At 51.8% G+C, this 19,628-nt stretch overlaps 1 protein-coding gene across 1 annotated transcript; it reads right to left on the bottom strand.

Annotated features, from left to right (window-relative positions):
- Nucleotides 1-3,203: 3,203 nt before the first annotated feature.
- Fmod (fibromodulin) lies at nucleotides 3,204-13,604 on the bottom strand. Its single transcript, XM_004862186.3, has 3 exons — nucleotides 13,439-13,604; nucleotides 9,765-10,756; nucleotides 3,204-4,972 (listed from the first exon to the last, which is right to left on the bottom strand). Exons 2-3 carry the CDS (start codon nucleotides 10,747-10,749, stop codon nucleotides 4,821-4,823), a joined length of 1,137 nt encoding a protein of 378 aa, XP_004862243.1. The 5' UTR covers nucleotides 10,750-10,756; nucleotides 13,439-13,604; the 3' UTR covers nucleotides 3,204-4,820.
- Nucleotides 13,605-19,628: the final 6,024 nt, after the last annotated feature.

Consider the following 19,628-nt stretch of genomic DNA (forward strand, 5'->3'; position numbering starts at 1 on the left):
CCCAGCTGCCACAGAGCTGCCCAGTGCGTTTGCTCTGTCTGGGCATGACTCGGTGGCCTGGGCCACAGGGAGGCTTGGCTGGTGGCGGCAATCCCATCTCCAGCCCCCCTCTGTCCTTGGGTTTTCCCAAGAAGAGTCTGAGAAGGGCCACACTGAATCCCCAGTCTCCCGACCACGGACTCCAGCTGTGGCCCTGCACCTGAGCGCTTGCTAGAACAGTGGGGCTGGTGAGTAAAGGAGTGTAAAGGAGTGTAGGGTCCTGGGCCTCAGGGAGTGGCCTCCGCTTGCCTGGCCACCTGGCCCTCCTCATTTCTTCTTGGAAACAATGAATACTTTATCCATATACTTTATTTGGCACTCTTATCAAACTGCCTTATAGATTCTTTTCATTTTTTTTTAAGTCAAGATCTTACTAAGTCCCAAAGTTGCCCAGGCTGAATTTGAACTTGCAATCTTCCTACCTCAGCCTCCTGGAGTGCTAGGATTATAGGTTTATGCCACTAAGCCCAGCTTCCTAGGTTTCTGAATGAACTATCTTTTAATTTGTTAAGGCAAAATGAATCTTAGTTATTATTACCTTCCTCAAACTCCACAGCAAGTGCCTGGAGTGTTACATTCCTTCTTTCATACACTAAGTTCACCAACTACTGACACACTGGGGCTGCAATCAGACTTGGTTGAGGGATTGAGCTCTGACCAGAGAGAGAAAAGAACTAGGTTTTCCCTTTCTTTTTGCTTTCCTCTATGATCCACATTTCTGTCTTTCTGTCTTGACCTTGAAAGGATTTTTATATATCTAACTGAAATTTAGCATTCCCTTCAATTATGAAGATAACAGCATAACAGCACTAGCAATATATCTGAGATGAAATCAGATATTTTAATATCACACTGCAGTTATTGAAAATATCTCAGAAAGCTATCTGTACTCATCAGTACTTTGAAATGACTACACTTAGTTAGCTTTGTGGTAGCTCTTGTTACTTGTTGCATTAATAGAGTAACACTGCTTTATAAACATCTTATACGTGTTTTTTTTTTTTTTTTTGGTACCAGGCATCAAACTCGGGACCTTGGGCTTGCAAGGCAGGCGGCAGCACCACTGAGCTAAATCCCCAGCCCAACATTTTATACATTTTAAAAATGATTTTAATGTCACTGGTTCCCTTTGTAACCCTATGCTTTTTATTTCGTGCTTTTAAACACCTTCTGAGAAGCTGGGCGTGGTGGTGTGTTCCAGTTACTCAGGAGGCTGAGGCAGGAGGATCACTTGAGCCCAGGAATTGGAGGCCAGCCATAGCTAACAAAAGAAAAGAAACACAATTCTGGGAAGAGGTCCACAGGCCTCCCCAGACTGCCACATTTGTGTGCCAGACAGCACACAAAGGCGAAGGGCCCCTGGCTCCACCGTGCCTCCTGATGCCCTGATTTGAAGTCAGTAGTCAGTGGGGATGGGAGCTGACCAGCGGTGCCGGCTGTGCGGGACGCTTAAGTGTTTCAAGGGGTCAGAAAAGGCTTTGGTGGTGTGAGCCGAGATGCTGCCCCCTGGTGGGTAAAGGCAGAAGTGTGAGACGTTGTAAAGGCATTGGGCAGTGGCAGTCGTTTCTCGGGGTCTGGGTCTGAAACAAAGGAGCAAGGCAGCGTGGGTGCTCTGACCACTGCCTGCCACTCTCCCTGGCTCTCCGTCCTCCGGCCATTTTCCTCGTCCGCATTTGCGAAGTTTCCTTCCGCTTTTGGCCTTTGACCTTGGTCACCCTCCTGGACTACTCCTTCCGCTCATCCAGACTACTATGCCCCCTCCACACCTCAGAGCATCTCAGGCCTCTTTCTTTTCCTTTTCTTTCTTTTTCTGGGGATTGAACCCAGGGCCTTTGCACTGAGCTACCTCCCCAGCCCCAACCACTTTGTAAAAAAAAAAATTTTTTTTTTTTAAATTTGAGACAGGGTCTCGCTCAGCTGTTATCTAGGCTGTGCTTGAACTTTGGAGCCTCCTGCCTCAGCCTCCCAGACCTGTGCAGGCTTCTCGACAATCCTCCCATAGACCTGTGTTCATCTCCTCTTCACCCCTTTTCAGCTGGAAATGCACGACCCTCAGGGCGGGGTTTTGTTGTTCGAAGTCTGTCACCCGCTGCACACCTGTTCGCTTGCGTTCTCTGCAGTCCTCCCTGTGGCTGCTCAGCAGCACTCATTAAACCCTAAAATGTATACAGCAGAGGTTTGGTCTAAAATGTACACAGCGTCGGTCCATCTCCCCCAGAGCAAGCCTCTCTCCTTTAGAAACAGCCGTGGACTCTGCCATCTCCCGCAGCCTAGCAGCCTCGTGACCACGACAGGCTGGGAGGCAGGTGGCCTGTGGTCAGAGCGGCCCTTCCTGCTCCCTCTCTGGGTGGCCTTGGCCTCTTGGTGCCTCAGTCTCCTCACTTGCAAAACTGTGAAAATACCACTACTTGTGGCACAGAGCAGTGAGGAATAGGAAGCGAGATCAGGTAACTAAAGCCTTGGGCACAGCGTAAGTAACGGTCTAATGGTGTAAGGAATCGAGGCCCTGGCTGGCCTGAGACCGGGTCTCTTCCTGCTTTAGTCTTGTGAAGGGCTGCATTTACTTAGACACGTGGGGGCTCTACCTGGCTGGGGTGTTCACGGGAGCTGCTGAGGACACAGCGCAAGGCAGAGGTTCCTCCTTGCCGCGTGGAGCGCTGCTTCCCGTGGGCCACACTCTTCCCTCACGTGGCAGGAAGGGAGGGAGGGAGACAAGCGGTTTATTTCCCTCTTCCAGCACTAACGGGCTTTTGCGATGCTTGGCGGCAGAGTGGCCACTAGAGGGCAGCAGCAGTCAAGACAAAAATACACAGGACCAGTCGAATCCAGAATTACTGGGCGGACAAGAGGCTGTAGGAAGGGGAAAAAACAAATGCTGGAATGATCCAAAACAGAACAAAAGGTTGTTTTCTTATCTCCTGGGGACCAAGTGGAGGGGGCTATGTAGATAGTGAGATTGGAATTAGATTTCAAGAGTTTCCAGAACACAAACTTTGCTAACTAGAGATTTTATACAGGTGTGTGTGGGTGTGTGTGTGTGCGAAACTACATCTGCCCAAGCAGAACAGGTAAAAAGAGCTCGAATGGTCCAAAGCCCGTGGACTTCCCTAGGTCCCCAGAGGCACACTTGTGTGTGGCCAGCCTCAATGACGTCATCCTGCAGGTGCAAGTGTACAATAACTTTATTGGTCGGGTTAATGCCACTCCGGCTTCTCCTGTACTAGATCCCGAGTGGAGGCGAAGGGGTCCACGTGCAGGCGCTGTCTGAAGAGCCCGGGCAGGGGCAGCCTCGCCCCTCCCGTCAGAGCTCCCTGGTTTGGCTTTTGTGGATTGCAGGGTCAGGAGCCAAGAACATGGACCAAGGGTCCCCTTCCCTTTCAGGAAGCTGCTCCCAAGATCACAGAACTGGGGCTGAGACGGGCTCTGGGTAAGGACTGGACTCGGCCAGCTCTCCTCACTGGGCCTCGCCCTGGCTGCCAGAGAGAAGGCTCGGCCCCCCACACCCCGAGGAACGGGCAGGTCGGGCCAGACACCATGGCCTCATGGAAATGAGCAGAATTAACCGCTTTCTGGTCAAGCTACAAAGCAAAGGCATCTTCAATCATGGGGTGTAGCTCAGAGATAGGAAAGCAGGGTGGTGAGATCTGCTGCCTGGCCTGGACTTTCCAGACCCCAGGGAGCATCCTCAGCAGAGACCCTGGAGCCTGGGCCTTGGGATGAACCTGTTCATACAGATGAGCCATGTCCTCCTCCCTTGAGCTCACCTGAGTCCAGTCTGTCTCTCCATCAGTATAGAAAACCTTCCTGCTTGGGTCAAAAGAGAGGGCAAACTAGCTTTCTCAGGCTTTGGAAATCATGTGGCCCCAACCATCTAGGATAAAGACTTGGGTAGGGGGAGGCAGAGCACATGGGGCAAGACAGACACTACTGAGGCTGTCCCCCAGTTCAGCCAATTCGAGGTGCCATGGCAGCTCTTATGGGCGCTGATGATAACTGGGTCTGGCCTTTCTTCCTCTGAAATCTGATGCAGCTGCTAAACTCTAGCCCCACAAATTCAGCTGAGCCTGAGGCTGGTTCTTTGGCATCAGGCCATAAACATTATCACGACCTCCAATCTGGTAACCGCCAATCTGGTGGCTTTCAAAAAGTGAGGTTAAGGAGGGTGGAGCAGTGACTCTCAGTATCCTTTTAATCTTGGGTCAAAGTGTGGGTTGTCTCCACAGGTCGCTGGGCAGGTGCCCTCCTGCCTTGAGGGCTCCTGACTGCCGAAGGTGTAGAAGGGACATCTGTGAAGAAGGGCTGAGGGATGGGACGGACTGAGGAGGAGGTGGCCTGGCCAGAGGTATATTTAGAGGAGCAATGAACAGGAGCTCAGAGTGGCTGCACGGCCAGCCCAACACATGCAGAGAGCTACCAAGCGCTGTGCAGAGACAACATCAGAGGTGGCTTGGAAAGCAGCTTATGCGCCGTTGCCCAGGCAGTGCTGAAAGCTCCCTGACGTCAGATCATCAGGGAGAACTTAGAGTAGTGAGCTTTGAGGGATTGGGGCTCCCAGGTAGGACTCCCCACCACTACTCCTGTGCCCTGGGGAGCAGAGAGCATCTGCCTCCGTCCTGAGCAGAAGCCTGCCTGGCCCCTGATGCAACCTAACTCTGCTATGGGAAGGGACCAAAGAGGAGCCCACAGACTGTGCCACATGGTTGTCCCAGACCTTCCAACAAAAGCCAAACCAAACCATCAAGCCAAGTGCAAGGGAAGGCAGGGGCCCAGTGTGAGGCCACTCAGATCTCGATGAGGCTGGCCAGGCGCAGGCAGAGGGGTGCGTCCACCGGCATCGCACTTCGCTGGATCTCGTTCCCGTCCAGGCGCAGCACCTGCAGCTTGGAGAAGTTCATGACGTCCACCACGGTACAGAAGCTGCTGATGGAGAACTCTGCGGGGACAAGAGGGGCGGGAGAGGCCCGGGTCAGGGGACACTTCTGCTGCAAGGATGGGACTTGGGGAGGGATGGGGAGAAGTTTCCCAGGATGGGAGGCACTGCTACAGGCACTGCCAGGGGACGGAATTAGGGAGAGGTGTGTGTGTGTGTGTGTGTAGGGGGCGGTACCTGCTTCTGCAGCTGCGCCAGTTACCGCCCCCACCACCTGTGTGCACTTTGCAGTCCTTTGAATGTCCTTGAGTGTCCTTCCCACCTGGACTTGGTCTTTTTTCTGTCTGTGGAGAGCAGGGAGCAGCAGAGGGCAGCCAGAGGCCAGCCCTAGCGAGAGGGAGGAATTTGCTGAATTGCCATGAGAAGGAAGGCTGGAAGAAATAAAAGGACTTAAATCTTGAAAGTCTCCTGCCTCTTTGCAGATAGAGAAAGTGGCAGGAAATTAAAGAGAGAAATCCCGGGCCGAGAGGCAGCAAGACAGCATCCTGTGCACCAGAGGTTTGAGAAGGCTGCACACTTCTTTCCCGTCTCCATGGGGCCAGGACCCTGAGCCATTCTCCGGGGCTAAAGCAGGCTGCTCTGGACCTCACAAGCCAAATAAATAACTCCCCTGCCGCCCGCATTTAATATGATTTCGGTCTACTTCCTTTTTTAAATCTCAAAAGAAGTCCCTGTTGTGAGAATGTTCCCTGAGCCCTGTCAACAGTGCTGTCTGCTTTTGATGCGAGCCCCTCCACAGCTCCTGCTCTGGCTGTCCTCCGAACAAACCAGTTCTCCTTTGGATGTCCTCTTGGACAAACCAACTACTGCTGTCTCCAGGCTACCGAGTCAGCAACTTGAAAGGGAAAAAAGGAAATAAGACCTGAGTCAAAACTGCACCCAGAGCTGCCGGAGCCCCTGGGCTGCGCTCCCAGAAGATGCTTTTGGGGGCTCTGCAAAGCCACAGTGCGGGTGAGGGTGAGGATGGACCCCCAGCAGCTGTCACACGGGGCAGAGCCGGAGCTGGGGCTTGCTTTCCTCCTCCCAGAGGTGTCGTTTCAAGTTCAGAGGAAGTGAGGCTTTTCTAACTTCCTTCCCAGTGCAGCCTGGGCTGATCTCGGAGGGCTCAGGAACATAAAGGTGAGGATTCTCAGGAAGACAGTGTGCAGACGGGGAGAGAAGTGTGAGAATTAGCACCATCGCTTGCTTTCAGCCCCCGCTAGGAACTGACCCTGTGGAGATGGGAAGTTGGGCTGCATCACTCTCCCTTGTACTGCAAGAGTAAGACAAAAAATCTAGGTCCAAAGAGTAATTTGTACTGAGAAGAGCTGGGGAGGCTGGAAATGCCCTGCACAGAGGGGCAGAGGTCTGGAATGCTTTGGAAGTTTGCTTTCCAGACCCAGGGAAGCCATTCCATAGGAGAGCCCTGGTTGGGAGCCGGGTCTCTGATATCCGTGTACAGGGGTGCGTTTGAGTGTTAACTTGCACCTCTACCTGGAGCGGAGCTGGAGGAGAGGTGAGCGACACATCCTCTCCCAGCCTGGAGTCCTCACTGCTCAGACCCTGGGTCCCAGCTGCAGACACCTGAATACAGGGCACACTTGCGGAGAGCTGGACAGTGCGTGCAGATGCTCCCCCACCCCTGCTGTCTCCCCCAAGCCCATGAATAGCGCAGGGCTTCTGGGTGGAGCCTCCAGCTGACATTTTCCAGCCCAGATGAAATATTGACCTAAGTCTTTCCACATTCCTCCCGGTGTACCCGCCCTGCTCCACTAGATCCCAGAGCTTCCAAATAACATTCCACGCTCTGTTCCCTCACGGTTGCCAGGCTGGAAAAAATTTGGGAGATGCTGGTGGAAAGGGGAAGTGGGGGAGGACCCTTGGGTCTTAGGCCCCTGCTTGCCTGAGTTCCTCCCTGAGGGCTGCTTGGATCCTCCCTTGCTGCCCCACCCCAAATCCCTGGGTGCAGGAAGATCCACCCCCCTCCACCCGAAGGAGGTGCCTGGGGAAGTGTTTTCCTGATGAGGGGGTCTGAGTCAGAGGTTCCTCCCCATTCTCAGGGTGCTGACCCCAGGCCCCTCTATGTTCCCAGCAGGAACATAGGTTCTATACCGTGTAGTCTGGATGACCCTGAGATGGCTTTTGTTCCTCTGTGCCTCAGTCTCTCCATTTTTGCAATGGAAACAACAACAAAAATGGTACCTGCCAACCTCAAAGTGGCAACAAGAATAACAGCTGACAGTTGTCATGTATTGGTTTTTAAATTACGTGCTAGGCACTGGACCAAGAACTGTGCATATATTAATGCACTAATTTAAGAAGAGTGAGGCATTGGAATTATTTTACTTAAAAAACATTGCAGAAGAGAATAAATGATCAGGCTTAAATGGCACACAAAGTGATGGGGGTAGACACAATTTTTATGTGTTTTGATCAGAGAGCTTTCTTGCAGGAGCTTGGGACACTCTGTTAAGTAATTTTACTTTCTGATGAGCTTTTGGGAGGGGTGGGAAGCCTCATATTTGAGGAGCAAGACACAGTTCTGCAGGGAGACAGAGGAGGTGAGACATGGTGATAAAGCCTTCCACCCCACCTTCCTCCTGGTGGCCACTAACCAATGGATCCTTTCCCCGGGATGACCACTCTTTGTGGCCACATTTTCATGGCCAAGCTTGGATGAGCCAGTGTGACATTTCTGCTATGACAATGTCCTGGGCAGCAGGTGAGTGGTGGTGACTGCTAGGGGAGACAGAAAGCCAGGAGGAAATGCCAACCTTTGCTGTCTGTGACATCTTGATGGCTTAAAGCACCCTTCAGCCTTCCCTGGTGGTGAGAAGACCCCAAAGACAGCAGACTTTGCATGCCTGTCTGGAATGTCCACGTGGGTGCTCTGCTCTTCAACCCACAAGACCAGGCAGACGGCTCTCTAGCTTGCCTGCCGCCTGGCTGTCACCTCGGGCACTGTCCTGTGAGGCTGGCTTCTCTCTCCTCAGAGGCTGGCCAACCCTTAATGTCTCGCTAAACAACTGAGCCATTTCCTGAGCACAGGCGGAGAAAGCAACCTCAGTCTCTCCCCGAGCTTTGATGGTGGAGTCCTTCTCAGCAGGCTCCACGACAAAGCCATCTGGCAGAGCCATTAACAGTGCCCCCCAAGCAGCATGCAGGTGTGGGGGGGTGGCCAAAGCTGGCTTGGGACCTTTCACTGAGACGAAGACATCGGAAGCCCTGGAGCAATGTAGGAAGCTGAATAGCAGTGAGACCATTCCACCGGAAATGCATCTTTTAGTTCTAGCATCAGAGAGGCAGCCCTTCGGTTGTCCGGGACTGGGGGTTTAGCTCAGTGGTTCCATGCTTGCCTTGAAAGCACAAAGGCCTGAGTTCAATCCCCAGTACCCCCCCAAAAAAAACCAGCCCTGAATTCTCGCCCAACCCACCCCAGGGCCTGTGGGGTCAGACTGTTGGTACCCTAGGGAGGACCTCTGCCCTGCCACTGGGGACTCCAGGGAGAGCTGATCAGAACAGACACCACATTCACTCTGATAGGAGGAACACTTTTGTCCACCAGCCATTATGTTTAAAAAACAAATGAGGGCAGGGGATTTAGCTCAGTGGTTCCATGGTTCCGCTGCCTGCTTTGCAAGTGCAAGGTCCCGAGTTCAATCCCCAGTACCAAAAACAAACAAACAAACAAACAACAAATAAACACCAAAACACAAGACCAGGCTGTGGAGGCAGGAGCAGGTCATGGGGAAACAGCTCCCCTCTCCGGGTGGGGAGCAGGCCCAGACTCCGCCTCCCTCCCAGGATGGGCCCTGGAAGCGTGCTGTTTCTCTCCCCCGCTTCCTTCCTTCTTTGGTACTGGGAATTGAACCTAAGGCCCTTGCACCAGCCCTTTTTACCTTTTTTATTTTGAGGCAGGGTCTCACTCAGTCACTAAGTTGCCCAAGCTGGGCTTCAGCTTTCAGCCTCCTGCTGCAGCTTCCCACCATGCTGGGATTACAAGTGAGTGTGTCTCCTTCTCTAGGGACTGACCCCCCAAACCTCTCCCAGCCCCGCTTGCCCTACAAGGGATGCCTCCCCTTTGGGCATCCCGGGCTGTGCCCTACAGATGAACCCCTCTTGGTTCCTTGTCGCAGAATGACTCTGAGGGAGGAAGGGGGCCTCCTGCTGCCATGGCCCACTTAGCTCTCCAGCCCTGGATGGGGAAACTCCTGGTCTTCGGAGCCACCCCTCCCCAGTGCGCCTTCTCAGTGCCGCTGCTGCTCCTACTTTGCACCTGTTGCACAAGGCTGTGGCTTTGGTTTTCGGGTTGCTTTTTCTTCTTCTTCTTTTTCAGTACTGAGGATTGAACCCAGGGCCTTGCACTGAGATACATCCCCAGCCCTTTTTAAATTTAAATTTTAATTCAATAATTTATTTATTTTTTGGTACCCAAGGCACTGAGCTATACATTTCCAGCCCTTTTTCTTAATATTCTATTTTAAGACAGGGTCACGCTGAATTGTTAAACTGCCCACCAGGCTGGGCTCAAAGTTGCAACCCTCCTGCCTTAGCCTCCCAGAGTGTTAGGATTTCAGGTGCACACTATCATACCTGGCCCTTTTTTTACTTTTAGATTTTGAGTCAGGGGCTCGCTAAGCTGCCCAGGCTGGTCTCAAACTTGTGATGCTCCTGCCCCCGCGTCTCGTGTAGCTAGGATGGCAGGTGTGTGTCACTGTGCCAGACTGGAGGCTTCCTGTGGTTCCCCGCCGCCTCTCCCTTTGTACTTTGCCACTCGGAAACTGCCAGCCAGCCCCATCCCTCCACCCCGTCTCACCATTAATCCGGTTGCCTTGGAGGTAGAGGTTCTCCAGGTTGGTGTTGACAGGGGGGATTTTCTGCAGCTGGTTGTAGGAGAGATCGAGCTCCAGGAGGCTGCTGGCATTGAAGCTGTTGGTGGCCAGGCCGTTGTTGGTGAGACTGTTGTGCGACAGCCGCACATACAGCAGCTTGGGTGAGCCTCGGAAATAGCTGTCGGGCACGGTATAGACGTTGTTGTGCTCCAGGTACAGCTGCTCGAGGGCTGAGGGCAGCCCATCAGGCACCCTCCGGAGGTGGTTATAACTCAGGTCCAGCAAGATCAGGGACCGGAGGCCCCTCATGGAGCTGCCCACCTCCTGGATCTCATTGTGGTGGAGGTACAAGGCCGTGAGGTTCTCCAGCCCTTCCAGCGCATTGTTGGGGACCCTCGAGATCTGGTTGTGGTCGAGATGGAGCTCTCGGAGGGAGCGCGGCAGGGGGCCGGGCATCCGCGTCAGGTTGTTGTGGTCCAGGTACAGCCTCTCCAGGTGCCTCAGCTTGGAGAACACCTTCCGGCCCACCTTGTCACTGGTGATCTGGTTGCCATGGAGAGCGACCCAGAGCAGCCCGGTGGCGTTGTCAAAGACGCCTTCCTGGATGGAGGTGATCTGGTTGTTCTGGAAGTAGACATACTTCATGCGGGAGGGGACAAAGGGCAGATACTTGAGGTTGCGGTTATCACAGTACATGGCCGTGGGGAAGTTGGGGGGACAGTCGCACTCCTGGGGACAGTCACGGGGCTCTGGTGGGGGCAGAGAGCCATAGGCATAGGCTGGCCCTTCCTCCACGCCATACGGGTAAGGCTCCGAGGGCTCATAGGGGTACGGGTACGGGTCGTAGGGATCATAGTAGGTAGACTGCTGGCTGCGGAGGTACTGGAACCACCAGTGAGGGTCGTCGTCATACTGGGCCCGGGAGAGGGAGCAGAGCCCTGCCAGCAGCAGGAGGGACACCCACTGCATTCTGTCCCTGCAGGAAGGGAGAGGGTACAGAACAAGTGGGCATGAGTGAGGCCGCGGAAGGGCAGTGAGGCAGGGCAGTGAGGCAGGGCAGGCGGGACTCGGGCTCAGCTGTGCAGAGCCCCCCTTCCTGCTCTGCACACCTGCTCCTGCTGCACCCGGCTCCTGGCGTGACCTAAAAGCGTTGCTCCTGGGCAGTCACAGAAACAATCTGTGAGAGCAGGAGGAACTTGAGTGGGAGGGGGTGCATTTTTCGAAAGGGCTGTTGCAGAAGCTAGGAAGCCCACAACACTCCCTGCGCATGTGTGTGCCAGTGTCTTGTATGCATGTAGCATGTCGATGTGTGTATGTGTGTGTGTGTGTGTGCATGTGTAGGGGTTAGTGGTGGCAGTGTGCTGCTCTCAGACTTGAATTCCCATGCAGTTTGCACTCTCAGGGAAATAACATTTTCTAAGAGTCCAGGAAAAAGCCCTCTGCCCCTTTCCATGTCTCTGGGAAACCTCCTGAAATGCTCCAGACAAAGGGGAAGATCCGAACTACTTCTGGGAGATCTGTGGGCTCTTGGGTAGATTGTGAGTTTCTGGTCCTGAGTGTCTGGGGGGTGGTGTGGTCCCTCTGCAGCCACTGCAAGGCCTGGGCTGCCTTCCAAAGCACCGTCATCTGTAACAGTGGCTGGGTTAGAGGACTCTCTGGTTAGCAGCTGCTACACATCATCCTGGTACACATCACCCTGGTACACACCACCCTGCTACACATCATCTTGGTACATATCACCCTGGTGCACACCACCCTGGTGCACACCACCCTGCTACACATCATCCTGGTACATATCACCCTGGTACACACCATCCTGGTACATATCACCCTGGGACACATCACCCTGCTACACATCATCCTGGTACACATCACCCTGGGACACACCACCCTGCTTGTGGGGTCTGGGCTATTTCACACCTCTCTTCTGTGAGGTCTAGTGCACAGTTAGTGCTCCTCCTACTAAGCAGGAGCCACTGGGGCCCAGAGAAATGAACAAGGGACACTGAAAATCAGAACAGCAGTTAGAAGGGGGCATCCCCAAGGGAAAGTGACTCAGGGTGAGGTTTTATCTTCTCCTCTTTTGTCTCAAGCTGCCTGCTCCAAGTGATGACACCCAGCATCCCGGGCTCTGTATCTAGGCCCCTCATGGCTGGGCAGCCTGTGGCCTTTGACCTTGCAATGCTACTTCGATAAGAACAGAGCAGGTGGGGGGTCCGGGATCATCTGAGAGGGAAGCTGAAGGAATGGAAGATGAGGAACCAAGGGGTGGCACATCAAAGGCTGGTACCCTACCCCAGTTACCTAGAGTCATCCTACTGCCAAGCCCCTGTGGGAGGTGGGAATCTTCCAATGTGCCGCCCTGGGACAGAGTGGAAGAGTCACATGTACCTCTAGCATTGCTCTTGGGTTGTGCCAGTATTGGCAAATAGGAACAGGAGAAAGACAGGTATATAAAAGCCAACATCAAATCCAATGGCTGATGAGAAGGTCCCTGATGATGACACTCATCCTCCATTCCTGTGCCCACCCTCCCTTCCGGTCCCCTAAGGCAGTGCCCTCAGGGCTGCTTCATATTGTCAGCTCCCAGGCTGCTGAGGAGCGGGCACCCTGGCCTATCCTTCGGCAGCTACAGGCCTCAGACAAAGAGCTGCAGTGTTCCTGAGAGGCAAACCCAACTGCCCACTGCTTGGGCTGGCTGGTCGCTGACTGTGGCCAGGAGAGAAGGACGGAGCAGCCCATGCCAAAAGCACATTTTTCCATGCACAGCCCTGGGCCGCTGCGGAACCGAGGTGGCTGTCTGGTGGCTGGCACAGTGAGCCTCTGTCTCCATTTCTCCTTCTTCCAGACTGGGCACCTTGGCAGACGAGAGCCATCTTCCTCATCAAGATCCAGCTTTCCAGGGCTGCACACCCCGCCACTTCGGCCTCTCCTTAGAGCTCTGGCTGCTGGGAGAGTTTGGAGGGGGCGTGGGCCTGTCTTCCTCCCGCTCCATCTCCCAGCCTTGCTGTTTCAGGGCTGAACCCTCTCGGGTTGTCTCCCATCAGCCTAGAGACAGCTCTGTGCTCAGAGTTTGAATGATGCAAAGTCCCCTGGACTGGCAGTCAGGAGCCACTGCTCCTGAGCTATGTGTCCATCTAGGCAAAGCGTTCTTCCCCCAACCAGAGCCAAGGAGGGTGAACCAGAGGCCGCCCCTCACCTGGGTGAGACCCCAGCTCAGTCCACAGCTCCCTGGACCTGGCCAATGCTTCACTCTTCTCCTTATTCTCTCCTTTCACCCCAGGAAAACACACACACACACACACACACACACACACACACACACACACACGCAGCATTTAGGTACCACACCCCCTCTCTAAGAGAGGTTTCAGGGACACTCACAGAGTACTCTCCGAAGTGTCCCAGGAAGCTTCTGTGGATACTGGGTCCCTGGCTTTTTCATGCCTGCAAACGGAGGCCACCCACACCTATTCAGGAGCTGTGCCTGCCGGACCGGTCCTCTCAGTCCCTGTGCCCCTCTCCCTGTCCCTGGGGTCATGGTAAGAAGGAGGGGGATGACTTCTCCCTGGCTGTCTTCTCCCCAGGCCTAGCCCTTTCCTTTATTTCTTTTATGAATCACAGGGGATGAACCCCAAAGTAAAATGACTGGACTTACCTCAAGTTGAACCTTTCAGAGAGTGACCACGTCCTCCTGTCTGGGCTCCTTGGGTAGGAGAACGTGTGAGAGAGACAGAGCGAGAGACAGAGAGAGTGCCTACTGAGAGTGTGCGCCTCCGTGCCAGGCCAGGGCCCGCCCCCAAATTCCTAATCAAATGGAGTGCAGAGAGGGGATGAGGACAGGGCTTTTTCAGCTCCTCTGCAGGGGAGGAGCTCACATTCAACAACCTAAAAATCCTTCTGCCCAATGCTATAGAAACCATCTCTTTCCACTCACTTATCTTCCCTGAAGGTTTGGCAGCTCTGGGTCTTCCTGCCGCTCAAGTTAGTGGCGGGCGCCCTCAAAGTTATTTGCAGTCCCTGAAGTGCCTGGAGTTCTCATTAAGCCCTCAGAGACAGAGGCTGGTGGGGAGGGCCGGGTTTGGGAAGAGGCCTCCTTGGCTGCGCCCCCCATACTTGCCCTTCCTGGCTGAAGCGCCCCCTATGGGCAGACATTAGAAAATGGCTAAGACAGTGTGAGTAAGGGGGAGGTGGGCTCGCGTTCTACTCCTGGCTGTTCTGGGCCACAGCCCCCCCCCCCCCGCCCCTTAGTCCCGCTCCCACTGTCTGGACGAATGACAAGCAGGACATCTAACATTTGTCCATCACTTATTATTTGCCAGCACCAAACTCTTTCTCATGCTCACCTGGTTGGGCTGTAGGGAGAGGCACCTGCCTGACCTGGGACACGCCTGGTGCTCACTACAATGCAGACAGAGTCCCTGGGCCAGGGGAAGACGGGGTCAGAGAAATGGGCAACAGCTGGACCATGGAGGGAGATCTATGGAAAGGACCTGGTTTTTATTCTGAATGTTTAAAAACTGCATTTTATGAAGGTGAAGGGAGAGGATCTGAGTCCAGTCCTCCTGGACTGCTCTTTGGAGAAAACAATGGAGCTCCAGCCCAGGCTCCAGGACAGAAGGGGCAGGCTGGGCTAGCTCAGAGAAAGGGGGGTGCAGACTGTGGATGGAACTGAGGAGTCCTGCACATGGATCAGTAGAGGGAATTAGGGAAAGTCACCATGACTCCTAGAGTTTTAATCTGAGCAACTGGCTGGGAGGTAGTACCGTTTCCTGACATGGGAAGGGATGAGGAGGAACAGTGTTGGGTGGGAAAAAATCAAAGTTCTACTTTAGATGTGCTATGTTGGAGATCCTATGAGGCTTTCCAGGGGAGGTGCGTGCAGGCAGCTGGATATATGAACCAGAGTTTGGAACTGAGGAACTAGGAGAAGACGTGTGAGGGCCACTAGAATGGGGATCAAGCAGACGCTCAGTAGGGTAGATGACCTATATGTCCTACATGCTCTCTTCTCAAGTAATTGTCTTGTGTCAACATCCAAGGAAACACTCCTTGTGTTAACAAGTACCAATTGAAAAGCCCTCAGATGATTTGAATGTGAAGAACGTAGAAGCATCAAGGCAGATGGGACTTTTGATTTCTTCAAGAGGTTTGAGCCTGTGACTTAATGTATAGCCAGAAGGTGCTTGTCAAGGACACACTTTTCTCGGGATTTATGGAGAGTTTTAAAAGAGGAAAAATACCGAACAAGCCCTTGCCGACCATGTACTATAAACTTGGTGGCTTACTTATCTCATTTAATGATCATAGCAGTTATTTTGTGTTGGAAATGGGGCTCAGTGATATAAAGTGACAAGCTGATAATGGGTAAAACAGGGATTTCCTGACTCAAAGCCCACTTTCCTCTCACTGTAGACCAGAAGATTGGGGACTGGAGGAGATAATGAGGAAGTGGCACACAACTAATTATAGTGGCTTGATCTCCTCAAATCTGGTGGCAGGGGAGTGGAAAGATGAGAGGGGGCTGGAATACAGGAGGTCTGTTTATGATTCCACACATATGGAATTTCCGTTTAATGAAGAAGAGCATCCTTTCTCTGCCACGCATGGTCCTAAGTGTTGACGACACACACAAAGAAGGTTCAATATAATGTCTGCTTTTAATGCAGCAGATGCATATGTAGCAGGCTCTGATCTTAGAAGTAAAGCAGAATGGCTTCAATGTGAAAATGGTTATGAATAAAGCACAGCTAATCCTTGGTCATTTTTTTTCTTAGTAGCGAGGGTTGAACTCAAGACCATGTGCTTGCGAGGTAGATGTGGCACCACTGAGGTAAATTCCTGGCCCCTCTGGTCATTTTTTTGGTACCAGGGATCAAACTCAGGACCTTGCACTTTCAAGGCAGATGTGGCACCACTGAGCTAAATTCCTGGCCCCTCTGGTCATTTTTTTTGGTACCAGGGATCAAATTCAGGACCTTGCACTTTTGAGGCAGGCAGCGGAACCACTGAGCTAAATCCCCAGCCCCCTCTGGTCATTTTTGAACCCAGAGAGCAGCCACTTTTCAACAGAGGGCATTGGTCTTGGGAACTGGACGTGGTTGACACATCTTCAGTGAGCGTGGGAAGCCCAGGCAAATCCATGGAGTACAGATGTTTACTTTTTACATTTCCAGCATGCTGGTTAATATTGCATTTACTAACAATGAAAGTCAGTAGTCTGGGACCAAATTTTGACAGGGATCCTTTCCAGCCAAGTCCTGCCCAAACAGGCAGGGTTTGCATGAGGTTTGCTGCCTGTTTCTGAAGCAGTGAGGTTCGCACCTGGTTCTTCAGCCATGCTCTTTCAATGGCGCCTGGGAGGAGGGAAGACAAGACTGGATGCCCAGGACCGGGTCAGCAGGGAAACATCCACTGTCAAGAATTCCCTTTTCTGGCACCCTAAAGAGGGTTCTAACCTCTATTCTGACTATTCCTGCTCTGTTTCCAGTTTCCGGGGTCTAGAGCCTCAGAGTCTGACTTCACATGGGAAGCCAGTCATAGGACACTGATGTCCCCAGATTGCTGAAGGGGACCACATTGAAGGAGGTCCACTGGGGACACAAGTTGCTCTCTGGGAGGTATCAAGCCGGCACTGCCCAGTCACTAGAATGCAGGCAACTTGAAAAAAGCAGCTGTGCTATTCATTTCTATAGTCCCATCCCCAGCTGTGCATAGAATTCCCTGCACCTAGTGGTAGTCAGCAAAGAACTACCAAATGAATTGTATCTTTGGCCCCGTACCGCATCTCTCCATCTTCAAAATCAATCCAGGATGGAGTAAGCACCCCAACCAGGCCAAAAAAACGCTCAGACTTTTAAGCCAGTTAGATTTTCCAGAGGTTCAAGCCATTACTATTTCCTTCCTATTCAGAAAAGTGCAGGTTAAACCACAACCGTCAGGCACAACTAATTGCCTCTGACACCAGACCCAACCTGCCTGGGACAACGGAAGTGTCTTCTGACTCAGATTCCCACAGGCAAGACACAGTGACATTCCCGTGGCCACCAACCCTTTGCTCTTCACTGCCTGCATGACAGGACCTGACAACCCCTGTGTTGACACAGCCTTTCCTCCCAGACATCCCACGGATAAGAGCTAAGACTGAAAATTCACCCAGACAGAATTCCTGAACTGGATCTCAGAGGTCAGAAGAAAGATGATTGTGGTTATATAATCCAGGCCTGTCCGGAAAACTCCTGACGCCAGAGAGGAATTTTTAACTGGTCTGATATTTCAGTGGAAAGTCTTTGGTATACTGGCACCCAAAAATGGTGTCCCAAAGTTTCCAAGAGAGATGTTTTTCCTACCCTCTGCACTGAGAGGTCATTAAAAGTCCTCACCATGGACAGTCTCCTCTTTCCAGAAGGTTGAGCACCGTAAAGATGTTGGATCTGGGGGAAAGACTTGTTTTCGTTTATCTGTGAAAGGAGAAATTCTTGAAGTTCCAAGTTCTAGGAGATGTACTGAGAGCTTCAGAATGTTCTCCCAATATGTATAAGGAGAGAACACTTCTCTTTGAATAGATAGCATCTCTTATTTTTATTGTGTACTTACAGCATGCTTGATATTTTAACATGATGATAACAAGATGAATTCCAGAAGACAACCTTCTAGAAAGTAGGAGTGCATTTGAGTCAGGAAAGGAGAGAGAGAGCAGAGTAAGGAGGCAGAAGGGATAACCCAAAACCTGAAACCTGAAACCTGGATCACTTGTCATTCACCCACTGCATGATAATTGCCTTTATTCTGTAAAGAACTAATGGTGTCCCTCAGACTGCAGCTATTGGAAAGAATCAGTGTACAACAGACCAGTTTCCAGGATGCTGCCAAGGATATTAAATGGCTACAGGTGAGACTAGGCCTAGATATTAGCACTGACATGCCAGGTACCATTTTTGAGATTCTCCTCACTGTCCTACCAGACAGGTATTATCATACCTTATTTTTATAGATGAGGAAACAATTCAGTTGAGCAATGATGCTCAGAAAGGCTCACTCATTTGTTCAAGATTACCTAGCCATGAAGTGGCAGAGCTAGGTTTCTAAATTTAAGTTGGCATGCTTCTAGAGTCTGAGGTCCAAACTACTATGCTCTATATAGAATCTTCCGTGTAAATGAGAAAGCAAGGGTTTAGACACAGAAATATGTTCAAACTCCAGCTCTACCACTTATTTTGTCTGTGACTTTGAGCTCATTGCTCAAGTATCAGTAAGACTCAGCATCCTCACTCAGAACCCAGAGACGATGACCTTGACCTTATGAGCTGTTGGGAGGTCTAGGTGAGGTAAAGAATACAGGCTCCTAGTGGGGAGTTATCAAGAGGCGGCCTTGAATGGCAGCCGCTGTTGGCGATTGGTGATTGCAGGTTCCCAGAGGAAGGAGGCAATTGTCACTGAGCCTCTAAGTATGGCACATGCTCTGCCTGTATTAGGCCTTTCGTAAATTTAATTGATTAAATGAGAGGTGAAGAGGTTGAATTTCACTAAAGGGTAGTCAACTACTTTGGTAATTTAAAGCAATCCTAGAGACCAGCCAAAAGTAGAGATGGGACCTTCAGTAAATCCCTCCATAAGGGCAAGAGAGTTGAGTGCAGGCCTAGGGCAGAACTCTTACAGATGTGGAAAAATATCTTCGGAGGAAAGACAGGAAAATATCTTACCTGCCCAGGCAGTCAAGGAAAAGATCAAGATTCAAGAGCCAAGTACAGAGCAGCTCCGGAGAGGAAATGTCCCGTTTCTCCTCAGAGTCTAAAGAGCAAGTTCAGGACTGGAGATGCAGTATGGTTATGGAAAGCACTTGCCTAGCACTGCCAAAGGGAAAAAATCAACCTCAGAGTGGGGAGAAAGTAGACTAGGAATACCAACTATGCAGCACCAGCGCTTGAATCTGGGTGGACTAAGTCGAGAGGTTAGCTCCCACCTGAAGATATTTGGGGAAGATTCTTCCGGGCAAGAACTGGTCGACCTTCCCCAGGGTCCCATCCAAAGGTCTAAGCACTTGGATCTAATTCCATTGGAGTTCAGTGGAGACCAGGAATGATGACCCCTAGCAATGTGTGAGGTTTCTAGAACTTCAGTTTCTTCTAGTGTCTGCTTACTTTAGTATGGAACCTATACTAAAGTGACAGCTAAACAATTCAAACTAAGGAGCACATCTTTTAAAAGGAGGGTAGGAGGTGCTTAGGAAAGGCCGCATGTTATTATCTTGGAAAGGGAATGGATTCTGAGGCAGATGTAGTGGGTCGAATCCTGGAAATCCAGGGCATATTCCTTAACTTCCTCGGTCTTTGGGTTCCTTATCTGTAGAATGGGGATGGTTAACATGTATTTCACTGGGTGGTTTTAGAATAATGATTAGTATTTAACATAGCATCTGGAATATGAGCGATGCCTCAAAAATGTTCACTTTGGGTGTGTGCTCAGAAACTGGTTGGTAGGGGTGGAAAGGAGGACCCTGTGTTCTAATCTATGGGAGGGAGCAATTTTAGAAGGAATGTGGGTGGGGGCATCAGGGAAAGAAAGCAGACTATACACCTGACATTTATAGGGGAAGAGAAACAAATGGGATTTAGCAGGCCAAAGGGTCTGGGTTTCTGACTGTACAGGCCTCCATTTAAGAGAGACAGTTGGCAGCCCAGGCTGCACATGAGAAGCAGCAGGGCAGCTCTGGAAAACACTCACCCTCAAGCCCTGGTGTGGGTCAGGAGAAGGGACCATCTGCAGATGGCCGGCGTTTTTCTGATTGGGCGATGACTTCAGTCTGTGGCCAGGTGTGTGAGCGCTGCCTGGAAGTATAGGAGGGCAGG

This window comes from Heterocephalus glaber, unplaced genomic scaffold, assembly GCF_053883595.1.
Source record: "Heterocephalus glaber isolate CG9 unplaced genomic scaffold, H.glaber_assembly_v1.0 deba00001600, whole genome shotgun sequence".
Taxonomy (NCBI): Eukaryota; Metazoa; Chordata; class Mammalia; order Rodentia; family Bathyergidae; genus Heterocephalus; species Heterocephalus glaber.

What these genes read in the sequence shown, in the direction of transcription:
- Fmod (XM_004862186.3), bottom strand. Translation starts at nt 10,749, where the DNA reads ATGCAGTGGGTGTCCCTCCTGCTGCTGGCAGGGCTCTGCTCCCTCTCC. An exon ending in CCAAGGCAACCGGATTAATG is followed by an intron (nt 4,973 to 9,764) that starts GTGAGACGGGGT and finishes TTGTCCCCGCAG; the next exon opens with AGTTCTCCATCAGCAGCTTC.